General features: G+C 34.2%; 1 protein-coding gene across 1 annotated transcript in view; it reads right to left on the reverse strand.

Annotated features, from left to right (window-relative positions):
- The window catches only part of LOC118192992 (phosphatase and actin regulator 2-like), a 290,734-nt gene that overhangs the window by 170,117 nt on the left and 103,769 nt on the right, over positions 1 to 16,848 (reverse strand). The window contains exon 2 of the mRNA XM_085825358.1: positions 10,888 to 10,980. Coding sequence (XP_085681484.1) covers positions 10,888 to 10,903 — 16 coding nt within the window. The 5' untranslated portion in view covers positions 10,904 to 10,980. The remainder of the gene's footprint in view (positions 1 to 10,887; positions 10,981 to 16,848) is intronic.

Below are 16,848 nucleotides of genomic sequence, written 5' to 3' on the forward strand. Positions count from 1 at the left end.
AATCGAGAAGAGAAAATTACGCGAGTAATTTAATTTCCGAAGAATGTGCTTACAGTAAGAACATAATAAATGAAAGTTATTCATGGTGATTCTCACAATATTATTTACACAAAAGAAACCTACTTTGTAATAGAAATAAATATACAGTAATGTTAACATTATAATACCAAACAAGATAGTTTTATTTTTATTTCCTTGCATCTTAAATCTCACTCGATCTTGCTGTTTTGTCCACTGCTACTCCCTAGACTTGAACTCATTTAAAGCTGCTGAAACTACTCCTTAAGTCGTCTGCGACAGTTTGCAAGTCGTCGTCATCATCTTCTTCGTCACCATTCAGTGTGTCTTCTTCACGTGCAATAAGCTTCAGGAGCATGAAGAGCATTTAGACATCGCCATTTTTTAAGCTTTTCACTATTATTCATCAATCACAGCCATCCACAAGCAACCAATTAGTAAGAGGAAAACAATCATTGCGTGAACGAATCCATTTAGATGAGATTGTTTCATGAACGCCTTAAGGAAGGGAAAAATTACGTGAAGTTAAGTAAAAAATTTTCAGGACCCTGTGTAAAAATTTACAGGAGAGAATATGCGAGTACATACGATATTTACGAAATTTAAAAAGATATCAACATTGCTATCAGAAATCATTTTTCACAAAAAACTACTGCTAGACAGAAGTGTGAGTTTCATTTCGAATGAAAAATGAAACTGACGCGTTTTTTAATAACTCAAGAAAGCCAGTAGACAACATTAGCGTCAATTTTTATTTACCATACTCTTTTCAAGTAGGGTTAGTGAAAAAATTATAATTTTATACATATATACATATTAAAATCTTCATGGACATATATTAGAATAATTACTTAACTGTGCATACTTTCAGATCATAAAATCTGAAATTTTATTTTCTCTCTCTCGCCAAGCGCCGCAATTTGTGCCAGCGTCTAGGGTTTGAGCGGAAACTCACCGCTTTCCTATCGGCGCGCATCACAGTAAAGAAATTTCAGGAGGGGATGCATATGCAAGTAAAATTTAACATTACTCATTATATTATTATCACTATTATTATACCAGCATTATTATATTAAACTTAGCATTACTATGTCATTATCGCGGGGCATAAATAATGAATTCTGGGTTTAAAATCATTTATTCATCTCTGAATTCTTAAGCAGAATGAAACAGTCATGCTACACATCTGGGCTTGACGATAGACCAGGAATATTAGTCGGGATGACACAAAATTTTATAGACTTTTTTTAATATATGAATATAAAAACACAACGAAGATAATTTAAGAATGTTTCAAAGTACAAATACTAAATCATAAATTTTACGCATCTAGGCTCGTATACTTCAGTACTAATTTGCTTTAATTGACTAAACGATTCAAAATTACAATGCGGATATGCAAGTGGGACAAGTTAATTTACTGACAACGAATGTACTAAGAAATACATTAATTCAGAAGAAAACATACAACGTTAGTTAAATAGCAATCGCATTGCAAAATGAATCGAAAAAGTTTTTTTTTAATGATTTAGAAAGACCTAAATCAGCATTTAAAAGACCTGCGGCAGTACTGAACTCCAAATGAGAACCTGTGCTGCACTGATACAGTATTACACTCTAAATCAAGCATGTCAACTCGCGACTAGTAGGCAGCATTTGCGGCCCTCGGTTCACCCCAAGAAAATAAAATAAAATTATATAATTATAATTTATTTAAAAAATTGGAAATTTATCGAACACCGAGGCATACATATAACCTCGGGTGCTAAAAAGGGACCTTGAGATCGCTTCCTTAGAAAAATACCTTGCACCTGTTAGAGAACTGATCTAAAATAGTTGCTCACTGTGCATCTGGGCGTTATAGGAGCTCATCGTCATAATTTACTTACTTACAAAGCTGTAATTTTTTTTATGCTCAACCTGTCGCGCGCCGTCCAGCACACTGATGAGTCTTCGAACAACATCAGCGCAGTCCGACCAGCCCGAAACTTTCGCACAAGCTTCCACTCCTCCCGAAGATTCCGTAGTACATCGAAGGCTATTCAGGCAGATCGGTTCAATTACGCGAATATAGTCAAGGACGATTTAGTTATTCAGTTGGTAGATTAACCAGTTTCTGAACCATTTCCGTTTATGCGTTATTTCTCGTTTAAAATGAGAAATTGTATCGAAATTGAATTCAAAACGAGAAAAGTTTTAGTAAACGATAAATCATCGATGAACTCGCAAAAGAATGGGAACCGCAGCGCTTTTATCTTGAAGTTCGAGGCAAAATTGTATGCTTATAGTGCAAAATCTACAATCAGTGATCTTACATAACGTGAACGTTACTATCAGCAACTCAAGTACGATAAGTAGAAGGGATTATTGATAAAACACAAGGCTAAAAGAATTAAAGGCAGGACTGAAACAGCAACAGGGTATGTTTACTAAATGAGGTGAGAAGAGCGAAGCTGCGATCCATGCAGGCCGCACAGTCGGAAATAATAGCCAAACACCATTCACGGATGGCAGTTTTATAAAAGACTGATTGGTCAATGTCGCTGAAATAGCCATTTCAAAGCACCTCATTTGCATCCGCTACAAGGCCGCTGAAGGCGTAAACGAACTCTCATCCGATCTGGGTCATCAAATAAAAATAATAGAGCCAAGCTTTATTGCATATTCCATTGCATGTGATGAAGTACATATGTTGGCTCGAAGAAATATAGTTATACAATTAACTATATTTCTTCGAGCTTGTTATGAGGAATTCCTTGTTTTTGAGGAATTACTGAACATTATAACGTTACATGACATTATGACTGGAGAGAATATATTCAGAGCTGTTTTCAAACTTCAGATATTATACGATTTATGTCTGTCCGAGATGCCCTGTGTAGCTAGAGACGAAGCCTCTTCAACGATTGGTAAAAATAATAGCTTCATAGCACACCTACAGAGGCAGGTTAAGTAAAATTTAGGAACGACCTAATTTCCCTCACGTCCACTGCATCATCATACACAGGTGCTTTGTTCAAAAATGATTAACATGGAAAATGTATTAAAACCGGTAAAAATAAAAATAAATAAAATGAACAACTTCGTAAGATCTCCATTATTTAAACCAACGACAATTTTCTACTTAATTGGATGACTCACAACGCGAATATTCCTATTACACAGAAGTGCGCTGGCCACCCTGCTCCACGAATCACCAAAGATTTCTGAAACGCGAGAGACGAAATTCTTCTCTCTTTCAAAATCAAAGAACAAAACATCACCTCACAAGTAGATACTTTGTAGTTAAATACCTTCCTTTTAGGGTCTATATTGCAAAATGTTTGTCAGATATGAAAATGAAATTGCAAGAAAAACATTCGAACTAAAATTCTGCTTTGGGACAAATAATTAAAAAACAAACACTTAATACACTTCTCAACTTACGCTAGGTACAATACAAGTTCAAGGGAGCCTGTTTTGTACAAAACGTACGCCAAGAAGTTTTAGCGTTTGAAGATTGAATTCGAAGAAAGGCTCCGAAAATGAATCACATTCACCGAAAATGAGCTCTTCCTGTTTTCTGCTAACTTTTTAACCGAAGTTACGAAAATGTCAGTCCACAAAAATTCAATGAAATGGATATCCCGGAATTTTACAAATACTACTTTCCTGCGCAGTTCTCAGAAAGCCATAAATTTGCACAGTGCTTAATTTCCATGTTCGATAATACGGTACTAATATGAACAACTTAGCTCACTTATTGAATAAGAACTAGTCCCCAGCAAAATCCAAATGAACATTTATTTGATCTCTATTCTGAAAAACGCTACTGAAAGCAGCATATCTCGATATTCGCATGCCGGTTGCAGAAACAAAATGCCACCAATTGTCTGGAGAGAAATATCATTGGCGAAGCGACCATAACTGGCGCCCGAGGCAAGATACCTTTTTGGCGCCCCCCCCAAAAAAACACGGTAATATAATGTGTAGAATATATTCTTAATAATAAAATAATACAAATAATAATAAAATGCTGAATTTGCCATGAAAGACTCTAAAATATATTCAGAATAGTCACTACCTAACTGCACTAGCATTGGATTCTGAGTCGGCAGAAAAATCACACATACGATGATCTAGAATTAGTTAAAAATGTATTATTTACTTTACATATTTATATAATTGTTTTTAAAAAAAGTACAATTTTTAAACAATAAAGGGTTTAATATATATTATAGATAAAATAGATATATTTATTAATAATAATTTAATATTATACAGTCAAAAGTCGTTAATTCGGACACCCATAATCCGGACCTCAAAGCTAAAATCTTTCTGCGCATGCGCCGCATTGACGCATGCGCATAGGCGTTTTACTCGTGCGCCCAAGACATTTACGACTGCGCATATGCGTCTGCGCAAGTGCAGAATACGTTTTCGCGTGCGCGTTTAATGTATAACGGACGCTATAAGCTAAAATTATCTAATTATCTATTTCAGTTAATGTTGATGATTGCGTTGTTGCTTAATCTTCGAATTGGATCCGGCTTATTATTTTTTGCAGACTGTAAGAGCAATTTTCTAAAAGTAAGCTTGAACTTTTGATTATGTCAAATAGAATTTCCGATGCTGGAGCTCCCAAAGGATCTAGAAAACGAAAGTATGTTTCGATGTCCATCAAACAAAAAACGAATTGCTACAAAAAAATGGATAAAGGCATATTCTTTGTTTATCTAACCGTTCCGAAATCTGTTTATCAATTTCACGCTGCTCTGCGCGGGGGGGGGAAGACGTCGCTGCGCGCAATGAACTGGAATTTGATTTGTCAACACTATCGTTATCTTCAGAGCAGATGTTTTTATTTTATTCGGCTTATAATTCCTTACTAAATGTAGTATTTAATTTCGATGTACTCCGTCCGTCTTTGATACGATTTAAATCAAATTCCTCGTCATTATAAATACCACGAATACAAATCAAATAGTTTTCTGGTTGCAATTTTCTAATTTCGGCTATGCGTAAGGTATGCTTTACGCATCCGCGCGTTGAAAGAAATGTTTAATAAAGTAAACAAATAAATATTAGGCTTCTTTTTTGGTAAATTTTGATACCCTTTAGATCATAATTGCTCATTATTTTATAAATTACGGTTTCATATTTTTAATTTTATAATTTCTGCATGCCATCTTACCAGATTTAAACTGATGATCTATAATCCGGAAAAATCGATAATCCGGAATCGCCAAAGTCCCGACGAGTCCGGATTAAAGACTTTTGACTGTAATACATTAATATAATTAATTACTATGCATACATTTTTCTTGTCTTGGATGAAACAAATTTATGAATTACTTTATGATTCTGATTAAGTCTATCATTTCAAATTTTTCTCTTTCCACATTTAAAAATGCTAGATGACTTAGGGGATCTTGTCCCATCGTTGATTGTAAATATGTCCAAATTTATTTTAATTTGCTGAACGAACGTTTACAGCTAGCATTTAATAATGAAACAGGAGTGGTTGAAGTGATACTCTTAGACTTGGAAAAACATTTTCTCCATAGATCTGTAATGGAGTTTTAGGTTGTTTCTTTCTACTGCGGAGTAACATTTTGCAGTCACATTCACTGTTCTAAGGGAAGTTAGGGGATATTGTGAGTTCGGTATGAAATAACCATATAATCGACAACCTTTTTAACAAAAGGAAATAGAAGAGATTATAAAGGAAAATTATAGCGTTTACAAGTTGGGAATATGCAAATTGAGTCTGTGACATCGAAAACTATGCGTTTTAGATAAGGAGCGACCTGCAGCATTCCTTTTGTAGTAGGAGATTAAAAACAATTGACACGCTTTGAATGCTATAAAGCGGTGAATATACGATGTCTCAGCCTAATGACTTAATTGAATCGGCAGCCAGGAAGGCCATCAGGCGTTTACAGGAGAGTCAAACGCAATCCATAGTAGCGAAAGCGTTAGGAGTTTCTCAAAATGCCATTTCCAGACTATGGAATCGGTTTTTGGAAACTGGATATGTTCGAAAAATTCGGGACAACGTCATGTTATCGTTTTAAAATAAAAAGCGGGATCTATACGTGCATTTTGTTTTAAAAAAATAAAAATATATCCCTATTTTAGAGAAATGAAGTGGTCAGAAAGAACGTTTTGTATGCGGAGCTATTTGGTTGATGTACTGCAAACATTTTATTACATATTTTATCAGACAAATCAAGAAAATGAGTAATTAATTATATTACAATAATTATTAATTTCAAATATATTTTCCAGAAATCGATCAAAATAAATACTGAAATTTTCCGGAAAATCTTGTTTGGAAACCATTTGGCACCCCACTGCGAGAGGCGCCCGGGGCATCATTCACCCCTTGCCCCCCGCTCGCTATGCCACTGAGAAATATATCCAAATTTCTCTTTTGTTCTTTCAACTTTTTACAGAACTATAATGTAATGGCTTACTACTACATATTACAATATTAATATAACTAGAGTGTTACATAATTATTTTACTTGTTTAGGCACTTGTTAAATGCAGCATTAAATAGGAAAAGGCCCTGCACTCTTATACATTGACGTCTATTTCACTCACTTCAGATAACTGAGTTTGACCTTGGCACGCCTGCTCTAAATGCAGGTGTTGCAGTTTTATTATCCAAGCCCTGTATGAGCGAAGGAAGCATGTGTGAAAAAATAGTAGTAATGTATTAGTATATACAAGAACAGTAGCTTTCCAAAATTATGTTAGAGCCATTTAAAATTGCATTACTTTTCAGAATCAAGTTACAGTACCTTTACTTACTCGATATTTAACAGCTCTAAAAGTGGAGATTTATATTCATTCCATGGCGATAAAATTTTAAAAACAATAAGCCCCAAAAAAGTTAAAGGGCTCAAATTTTAACTGTTTTTCAAAAGGGCTCTTTTAAAGTTTAATATGGTTTATCATTTATCAATAGAGATGAACCAGATAGAATAGAGAAAAATTTTATAGGATACTAGATGAATATGAACATTATAATTGGGAACATTATAATCATCTGCATATTTAAATAGTGAAAAAATATGCAATGTAATTCCTTAAAAATACTGAATGTTTTAATAAGATATATGATGTATTATTTTTATTTAAATTAATCAGATTAAAAAGAAAACAAAATACTATTCAGAACTGCATCTATCGCTTTTAAAAAGGTTAGTTCCTTAATTAATAACAAACAGATTAAATATAAAAGAATAATATCTCACGTTTTGCCGAATGACAACACACTCGAATGATAAGTCAAACAACGCGAAATCGTGTTAGAGACTTATAGCCCTTTTGTGCTAACAATAAGAAATTCAAAAAGTAGAGACAGAGATAATAGTACACAAAAAAGTATACACACAACAAATTTACTGCTAACGGTATAACTTCAGTACAGACAAGAAAGAATATTCATGATCTATGAAGCGATTTCAAAGATTCATGATCAGTCAAAAGCAATTTGTTTACTGACCGTTCGTAATATGGAATAATCACGAACAGCAAAACAGGAATCACAAATTGGGAAAAAAAAAGAAGAAATCTCTTTGCAGGGATATCGTGATGTAATTCGTCATTTCATCCACTGTGATATGAAAAATTTTCATTTATTTTGTTATTTAATTCTGATCTGCAAAAATGTCTTCAAGATAAGGTTTTTTTATGATGACTTCTCTACTTGATAATAAAATTTTATCAACAAATGTTGATCACATAAACATGATAAAAGCAGCTCCTAATATAGATATCAGAGAAAAAATACAGTAAAACGTTTCCAGAACCAAAATGATTTATGCAGTATTTTCGGAACGGAAAACTAAATAAATATTTCAACAATATCAGATCAGTTGTTTAAATCTTGAAGCAGTTAACTATGCATAAACACCGATTACCAACCCGAATTCTACAAATTCCTTCGGCTGACGTTAGCATGAAGAGAGCAAAATAAGCTGTATCCACAACATAAAATTAGCAACTCAAAAACCCAGTGATTTGAATTCAGAACACATAAATCTCTTTTAAATGAATAGCTGTCAATTGATACAGTGTAGGTAAATGTTTTTGAAAAGGTTTTTATAAAATATGGGAAGAGAAATTTACAAATAAGGTTGGACGACAGAATAAATATATGCAGCTTCTTAAAATTTGAAAAGAAATGAATAATTACTGATATCAGAAAACCTGTCTTTTATAAAATATTCAGGTAATTATTTTTAAGCGTTATTTAAAGGAAAACAGTGGCTAAAGACCCGAACTGGAAAAACATTATTTTTTTAATAAGAAAGGTACAAACAGCACTATCTGAAAAGAAATTATAAAGTTGCATTTTAATGCCAACCTTCAATACAGTGTGAAAAAATTATAAATACATTCCGATACAGTTAATAGACATCAGTTTCTTGAAATCCCATATTAAGCATACTGTCTGAGCACGGATAGTGCATCAACAATGGCTGGAGTTCTGCTACACCCTCCATAGCAGTGAGCTCAATTAGAAAAGCGCACGTCTGCGTGGTAAGTACGAAATAAATAACTATGTGCGCTATCTTATCACTCTCTGATGTCGCATTTATAAGGAATAAAAATAAAAGACAGCCCTTCCGCACGGAAAGCACCCCACTCACCCTATGGCATACGTAACTGGGTCCAAATCGCGTATAAGCGTATGGTAAAAAAGTATTATCAGACATTAATACGGAAGAATTGCTTCAGAAGCTTCTGTGCGGCTGATCTCATTAATTAACTCTTTCTGAACACCTTTCCCAAAACAAAATACATGAACATCAAATAGTTTGGAACTATAATAGGGTTAGCAACATTATGAAATTATATTAGCTGAACGATTGGAGAAGATGCAATTTTAAATGAAAAGAGAAAATATAACATCTTTCTTGAAATCGGCAAAATGCATGAAAAGTTGGTCATCGACATACGATATTTCAATGTGATAAGGCCTCTATGGCAGTAACTTCGCAATTCCTTAACACCAGATTTAACGGTAGACCAACACAGCGCGCTAATATCATAGCTCGACTCCCTTTCTCATCTCCTGGACAACGCCGTGACATCGGAACATGGACATATACAGAACTCTGGAGTAATGCGACTTCGATAATTAATGCAGATTAAGCATAAACCAAATTCACTTATTAAGGATGCAAGGAAGTACAAGCATTCGTTCGATCTACTTTTGAGATGCAATGGTAACCGGCATAATCGGTATAGAGGTTAGCGATGCTGTCTGTCGTACAGATCGGCCCGATTTCGGATCTCGGAGAAAGCACTTATGTTTGTAAGTATAGAGTGTCTATGCGGCATGGAGGAGCTCAAAACAATGAAGAGCCCAAAATCCTACCGAGTAGAGTTTGGTAGCAGGAAAGAGGGTTGGAGAATGGACTATCCCCCCATCTCCCGGAGTGCTCGCTATCAGAATTGGGGCGAAGCCAGATAGTAAATGCAATAGGACTATACCTGTACAATCAGTGGTGAAATTCTGACGTTCCACCTACTTGTACCTGTATCTGCGATGCCATGGTTTGCACATCTAGTCAGTTATTGAGAAATCTTGTGTCTTATTCCGAACAAATGCACAATTCATATTCATGGATTTTCTCCCCTCATTAAACTTTGATTGATCTCCATAAGCCCCAAGTCCAGGTCATCTACAATTGCTAAAAAAATTCTAACGAGAATTTATAGCGAACACATCTATATGTACGTATTTAGTTCTAAAAGAAAGGAAGAAATAGAGAAAACCATAAAATGAAATGAAATAAAGGAATAGTCAATCAATCAATATAGCTATTTATCAAGGTTAAAAATAAATCGATTAACAAAAAGAAAACACGGAAGACATTTTCTTGCACAATAATACAGTACAAATTAAAAAAAAAAAAAAAAAAATCTGAAAAGGTTCAGATTTTAGCAATCGCCCACAAGTTTAATGTGGTTATCAGCAGAGATTACTAATTCAGCAAGAGAAATGGCCCAGACGGAATAGCGAACCATTTCATAGGATACTGTTACGGATTCGGTATTTAAATAGCTAATGTTAGCAGAATTATAAATTAAATTCTTTTACTCCATGTGCAGTGCAACGCGTGACGAATATTAATAAAAAGCTAAGCCGGAAAATTAAAAATAAAAGAGCACGTGCATTTAACATTTAATAAATAAATATATCTTTTTGATTTCGAGAAACTGCTAGAACAATCTCGTGCGTGATTTAAAAAGCTTATAAAAAGGAGGAAAACCTCTCAATTCAGTAGTTGTTTTATGAGTTTTCTTTAGAAAACTGTTGTTGTTGACTGAAGTAAGTTCACGGTGAAATCGGACTAGCTTTCTCTGTTTTGAATTAGTTCTATTGAACGTTTTTTAGTAGTTTAAAAGATAACTACTGTGAGATATTGTACGAATATCTGAGGAAATTTAAGAATTTTGTTTTATTTGTTGTGATAATAATAAATTTTATTCATTTTTCATCGGACTTATGCATTCAATTCGTAACGAAACCGTACGCGCGCAACAATACTAAAGCATTTAAATAGCTTTTCAAGGATACCTGAACTAGAAAAGTAAAAATTTTATTAAGTTGACTGGGCACTAATTGATTACGGCAGCAAAGCAGGTGAGAACTGATTACCGCAAACTATTCTTAGGATGGATGTCTTCGATTTAGCCATTTTCTAAGGGAAACTGACTCACACTTACATAACACATGAAAAATATCACGAAAACCACAAGCAGCCAACCCCTTCGATCCGAGATGAACTATTAGTATCTAACGGCGGTCTTATCCACTCGCCACTGGTAAGCAATTATATTAGAAATCTTGGTAAGGATACTTACATTCGGATTTCTTCATGAATTTCCGTCCGTCGCCGGGTTGTTATGTACTATGACATAGCCAGATCATGTTCCCGAAGAGAAAAATAAACACTTCTGAAAAAAATACAAAGTAAACAAATCAGTAAAGTTCCTTAAAAGTTTAAAACATATTAAATGAAAACAGAAAATTTAAGAAGACATGCACTTATAATAAAATAAAAAAAAAAAAATAAAAAAAAAAAAGAGGAGGGGGGGATATCTGAAAGAGTTCAAAGTTAAAGTGGCTCAAAAGGGCTCAAGGGCTGTTCTAAAGTTTAATATGATTATTAATCATCAACAGAAACGGCCCAAGTGTAATAGCGAAATATTTTCTAGGATACTAGACGGATATACATTTAGACTAACATGGGAACGGTCATTTTGATAAAAATAACCTGTAGAACGTTGAAATTTTGTATATGGAACTGATATAAAATCTAGTAGTGCAAACATAAACACACACATCTACATATAAGGCCCTTAGCCGGCTTAAAAGTCCGTACCCGGCCCTTATTTTGACAATAATTGGTTGCAGTCATGGACTTTGAAATCTAACTTTTAATGTAGTCACTCGTTTCCTATACTTATATTTGAGAAAGTTTTATACTCGTTATGAAAAAAAAAAAAAAAAAAAAAAAAAAAAAAAAAAAAACTATAAGAAGTTCACCTCCCGTCCGATAGAAATCGATCAGGATATTTAATTTGAAAACTTGGAAGTCATGTGGTGTTCACATCATTTTTCTTAATTTCTATTTGAAATGAGGTACATCAAAAACGTCATTTCACTTGAAAGTTTAAAGGCAATTGTAAAATTTTAAACTGTTCTGTTTATAATATTGTGGATATTACCGGTCTATGCATTAATTGGGAGAGTTCTGTCAATTAATGCATTTAATATACTGCAGTATTCGGGAAAAAAAAAAAAAGAAATTCCTGAAATGGACAATTTTATTAATTACAAATCTGAGTAGTTATTTAATTTTGAAAATTTAAATATAGAATTTCATTGAATACTTGGAAGACATTGCATGACTTTTGTTTGGGGCGTAATAACAATAAACAAGGTTGAAATATTCTGCTAACTACCGAAATTTGACAGAAAGAGAACAGAAGCGGCTGGGCAAATGCTGCCAAATGACAAGCTTTCACTCGGAATTTTTTTTTTTTTTTTAACTGCCCGGTTTTATGTAAAAGCAATAAGAAATGGGGAAAAAAGTATTATTTTAGCTATCCTAATATTCAATAATCGTAAGCTGCTAGATATTAAATCGTGAGGCTACTAACAGTGGAGGGCTTTAAATCAAAATTTCTAGGGAGAAATTTAAAGACAATTACAGGGAATCGTTCTTATATTATTACTTGTATATATACTTAAAACTATATGAACTTAGAAATACTTCTATTACTATTACTTGTAAGATTAAACTTTGTGGCATTTATATTTAAGTTTTACTAATGAAATGTTAATTTAATTTTTCCCTTTCTGCCGGTTTTCGCTATGAGGTTCGCTCGTTCCAGAATTTATGTAGATTTTGGGTGGCAAGCAGTTTTACTATAAAGAATGGAATTTTACGAATAGCAGTGTGAAAGTTTTGGTCTGCTTTCGCAGCCCTGCAGATAAGAGAAAAGCGGAATTACTTTATGCGGAAGTTAGATCCTGCTTGGTAAGTATGTATTCAAAATTCTGTCGTACTCTAGGTAATCTTCAAGTCTCTGTACAGGTTAGATCTAAAATGTTGAATTTTTAACCTCTGTGAAAGAAACCAGATTCCAGTTGGGTAGTAAATTTGTGATTGCATATTTTAATTTAAACGCTCACAAGTGGTGAGGTAGAATAAATTTAAAGTGTTCTAACTCTTTTGTCTGGGCTCTTCTGCTAGTCATAATTTTCCACTCATAATACCTTGGTTTTATAGTTATTGGCATTCATAGTTGGAACCCACTCCAGGAGTTATAACTAAACTTCATTAAATCTAAAGCACCTCCTTACCTTCCTGAAATGTAGACGGATTTTCAGTTATATGCAACTTAATAATAAATCATGGGGTTATTAACAATGAGGACTATCGAAACTGCTAAAGAGAAATTTAAGAAAATTATATGTCACCTTTTCTGATACATATCGTTTCTATCTAAATTCGCCAAATCTAAATCGGTTGCTTACCTTCCTTTGTAGAGACATTAGGTTAATTAGAAGCAGGAGAGATGAAAAATGAGCAACGCCCTCGCAGGGAATCGAACCACGAACCCCTGGAATATGCACCCAGCGTGCTGACCACTACACTACGAAGGCGTGAAAAATATCTTATAAACTCTTCTTTAAGGCGACTGGGGTTTAGGGGACCCAATCGCCAAATCCTGAGTGTGGAGAATCATCATCCACCACCCTTTTAGTTCGGTGGCCACTGTAGAGACATTAGGTTAATTGGAAGCAGAAGAGATGAAAAATGAGCAAAGCAGTCGCCGGGAATCGAACCACGGACCTCTGGAATACGCGCCCAGCGTGCTGACCACTACACTATGAAGGCATGCTAGGAGGCGGAAGAAATACCTTATACCTTGACTACACAAGTTTTCGTCCCATGGTTTACTTTAGAATTCAAAAGTACAAACTGAGTAAAACAGCAGTAAAAACAAATGTTTCTTTGTAGAGACAGAAGTTACAAAACTAAAACATTAATAAAACTTAATATCGACTTCTTGCATGCTTGAAAAATAAAACAACACTTTAAATATTTACAAAGGATATTAGAAAATTAAAACCTGAAGCCATCTAAACGCAAATAAATGTTAGCAGAAGCCAAAACTCACCGAATACTATCCAGTCGGCAGGTGAAGAATGAGAACTGCAGCAACACCAAGCTGTTGTCAACAGCTCTCTATCTCTTCAAACGCCGTTATTTAATTTGATTAATTTGCATTTCCGGATGGGAAAAAAACAGATATGCAGAAAACCTTTAACATAAGAAATAACATAAAATAAACTTTCTTCTATTATTCATTGAAATTCAGCCCCAAAAGACAATTCTTGTATAAGCGACCCGTGATTTTATTTTTTATTCCATATGATCAAAACTTTCAGAGTAATTTAAAAAATTCATCTTAACCTTTCAGTGCATTTAATTTTTTTAAGTTTTCCATTTTAAGTGAATCGCGAAAAATACAAGGAAAGAAAATTACAATCTTTGAATGCAAGAAAGTTATTCCTAATCGCGCGAGAACATCCTTCCCCCATCCCATCCGACCTAAGTTACATTCAATTCCTTTAAATTCTTGTTTGCTTTAGATATTCAATCTCAACAACACTTATGATCATAAAGCTTCTAATAATGAAGATGTGAATCTTCTGAATGAGAAAACCATCATCAGCAGGACAGCTGAAAAATCGCTAAAATTCAGTAAATTTCCTTAGAAATTCTGGAAAATAAATAAATAAATAAATAAATAATAAACTTTATTTGGAATTTTTTAAATACAGTGCTTCTGTGATAATTAGTTTATCATTAAGAAATATAATTAGTTTATCATTAAGAAGAAGAAAACTATTTCGAATTTGAAAACGCTTCAGTGGAATATTACTATCGCAAACAAGTATAAGCGTAAAATTTTTAGAAAATCAGTTCTGTAGGAGAGGATCAAAATTAATTTCAAAATTTGACCCAAACAAACTTAGTTATCAGCTAATAACATTATTTAAATACCTATGAAGAACAGTAACTAAATCGCAACTATAAGAATATGTCAATGTAAATAAAAAAATTTCTTCAACACGTGAGCTCTATCGAACAGCACAGAAATGATACATCTCCCTGCATACACTAACTATAACCCTATACTTTAACTATTTTAAATGATAATTACAGTAATGGAGTAAAAAGGCGTTTGCCATAATATACTCTTTGATAACTATCATGCTGACATCTGGAATGGAAGTCATCTAGCTTTAAAAAGTAAAAAAAAAGCAGAATTACCGGGAATTAACATTTGTAATTATTGGAATTTAAGTCAACGACACGCAACATGTGTCGGACGACACCGGGACGCATGTAGAAAAGCTAATTAATTTCTCCGAGTATTGAAAGAATGAAAAAGCGGTGGAACGCTTTTAAACAGAATCCTAAAGAAAATCGATGCACATTATGGTAATTAAAAGCTACGTCAAATACCATTCTCCAGATGAACAAAATCAAAAACACGAAAATATATTTAAAAAATGTCACTATGTTAGCATTAACGGAAAGCAGTTCTGCTGATGAGCTTTTCTTTCTATTTTATTCTGTTAATGCTTTCTTTTTTCATTAATTTATGCGCCTGTACAAACGAGGTTTTAATTACGGAGCAAAATGCGATTACGCTTCCCTATACTGTCATATTAAAAAAAAAAAAATTCTGAGACAACAAAACGAATAAATCACTTGCAGAAACAAGGGGCTAACTGAAATCCCACCAGTTGTTTCATTCGCATGCATAGGCACGGCTACGGTCGAAAACTACATCTTATTTTTTTAAAGGGTGATTAAAATAATTTTGAAATTGCACTTAAGCAAAAGGAAATCGAACGAAAAAGAGAAATTTTGATTATACAGTCTCTTCTTTCTGCCAGAAAGCCTCAAATAAGCATCACAGATATCCTTTTTCTCTACTTCCTTCATTTCTTTCATTGTGGCTGCGCTTAATGTATTTTTGACATAAAAATACTGAGTATTATCCTCTCCCTCCCCTTCAAGAAAAGTCACTAAAGTAAAGATGTGAAAACTATGCAGAAGAATATGATAATTCATAAAAGACAAATCAGTGAACTTTCCAAGGCTCGAAATATGAAATCAAATCCGAAATAAAACGTGATAAATATATAGGCAGAGTAAAATTCCGTACAAAATGCACTTTCAGTTTTGAATCAGGAAAACAAGCGCACACTGAAGGCTGAAATGTGCTTACCATAGTGGGAATACAAGTGTTAGGATGAGGGTGAGAGATTTTGCTTGATCATTCAATTATAATAAAGTATACAATGTCTATTAGCCTAAGGAGAGGAAGATTTTCAGGGAGAACTTCTTAAAGGACACTGACTCATATTTTAAAGGTGGGAAAAACCACGATAATACCCGTGCGACCAACCCGTTCGCGGAATTCTAGAGTTAATGATAGTTGTTGTTGTTGCTTATGCTTACTTGTCTGACATATTAAGCCCAAGCCCACAAAATACCTCATGGTAAGGAGCGCTAGAATACTCCTGCCGTTGGCAATATCCTTGAGCACCATTCAGGTGACAGTGTGATTTTTCTCAGTTCTCCAAATTTTGATGGAGAGCACCCCAGGGAAGACGGGTCCGAAGGTCTCTCACTCGCCTTCTCCTTCCAACAAACCACACGAGAGGACATTCGGCTCGCCGCATACTTAGAGTCACGCCATGCCTCACTGACACTATACATTTACAAACATCCATGCCTTCTTCGGGATTCGAAACCAGACCCTTCGGCACAGCAGTCAGCGACGCTAACCACTGTAGCGGTTGACAATTAATCTGCTCCAGCACAGGCTTAAACCAGAAAAGCAAAGAACCGTTTGGTTAGCAACCCATAGTCCTTTGAATACATCTAGAGGAACAGATTACTAATGAATATATATATATTATCCTATGCTCGTCTGCTTTGGCGTAAAATTTGAAATATAAAATGCTTCATGCGTTATTCTGTCATATAGATAGATCTCAAGTGTCTCAGGCTTGAAGCTTCGTTCACTTGAAGTAACATATTACAGTAATATAACTCAAAGTTATTTGTATTTCATTTTCTTCCAAAAGAATATCATCAAGTAGTTCTAGTATATTTCGAGAAATAAACTAATTATTACAACACTGATTTCCGGTTACAGGCGGAAACACCGCGGACGGATACGTCACAGAGAAAACAAGGCAATGAAAAATCATCGTAGAAGAAAAAA

Source organism: Stegodyphus dumicola, chromosome 10 (assembly GCF_044657685.1).
Source record: "Stegodyphus dumicola isolate Sdum_Otavi_A_Nest chromosome 10, ASM4465768v1".
Lineage (NCBI taxonomy): Eukaryota > Metazoa > Arthropoda > Arachnida > Araneae > Eresidae > Stegodyphus > Stegodyphus dumicola.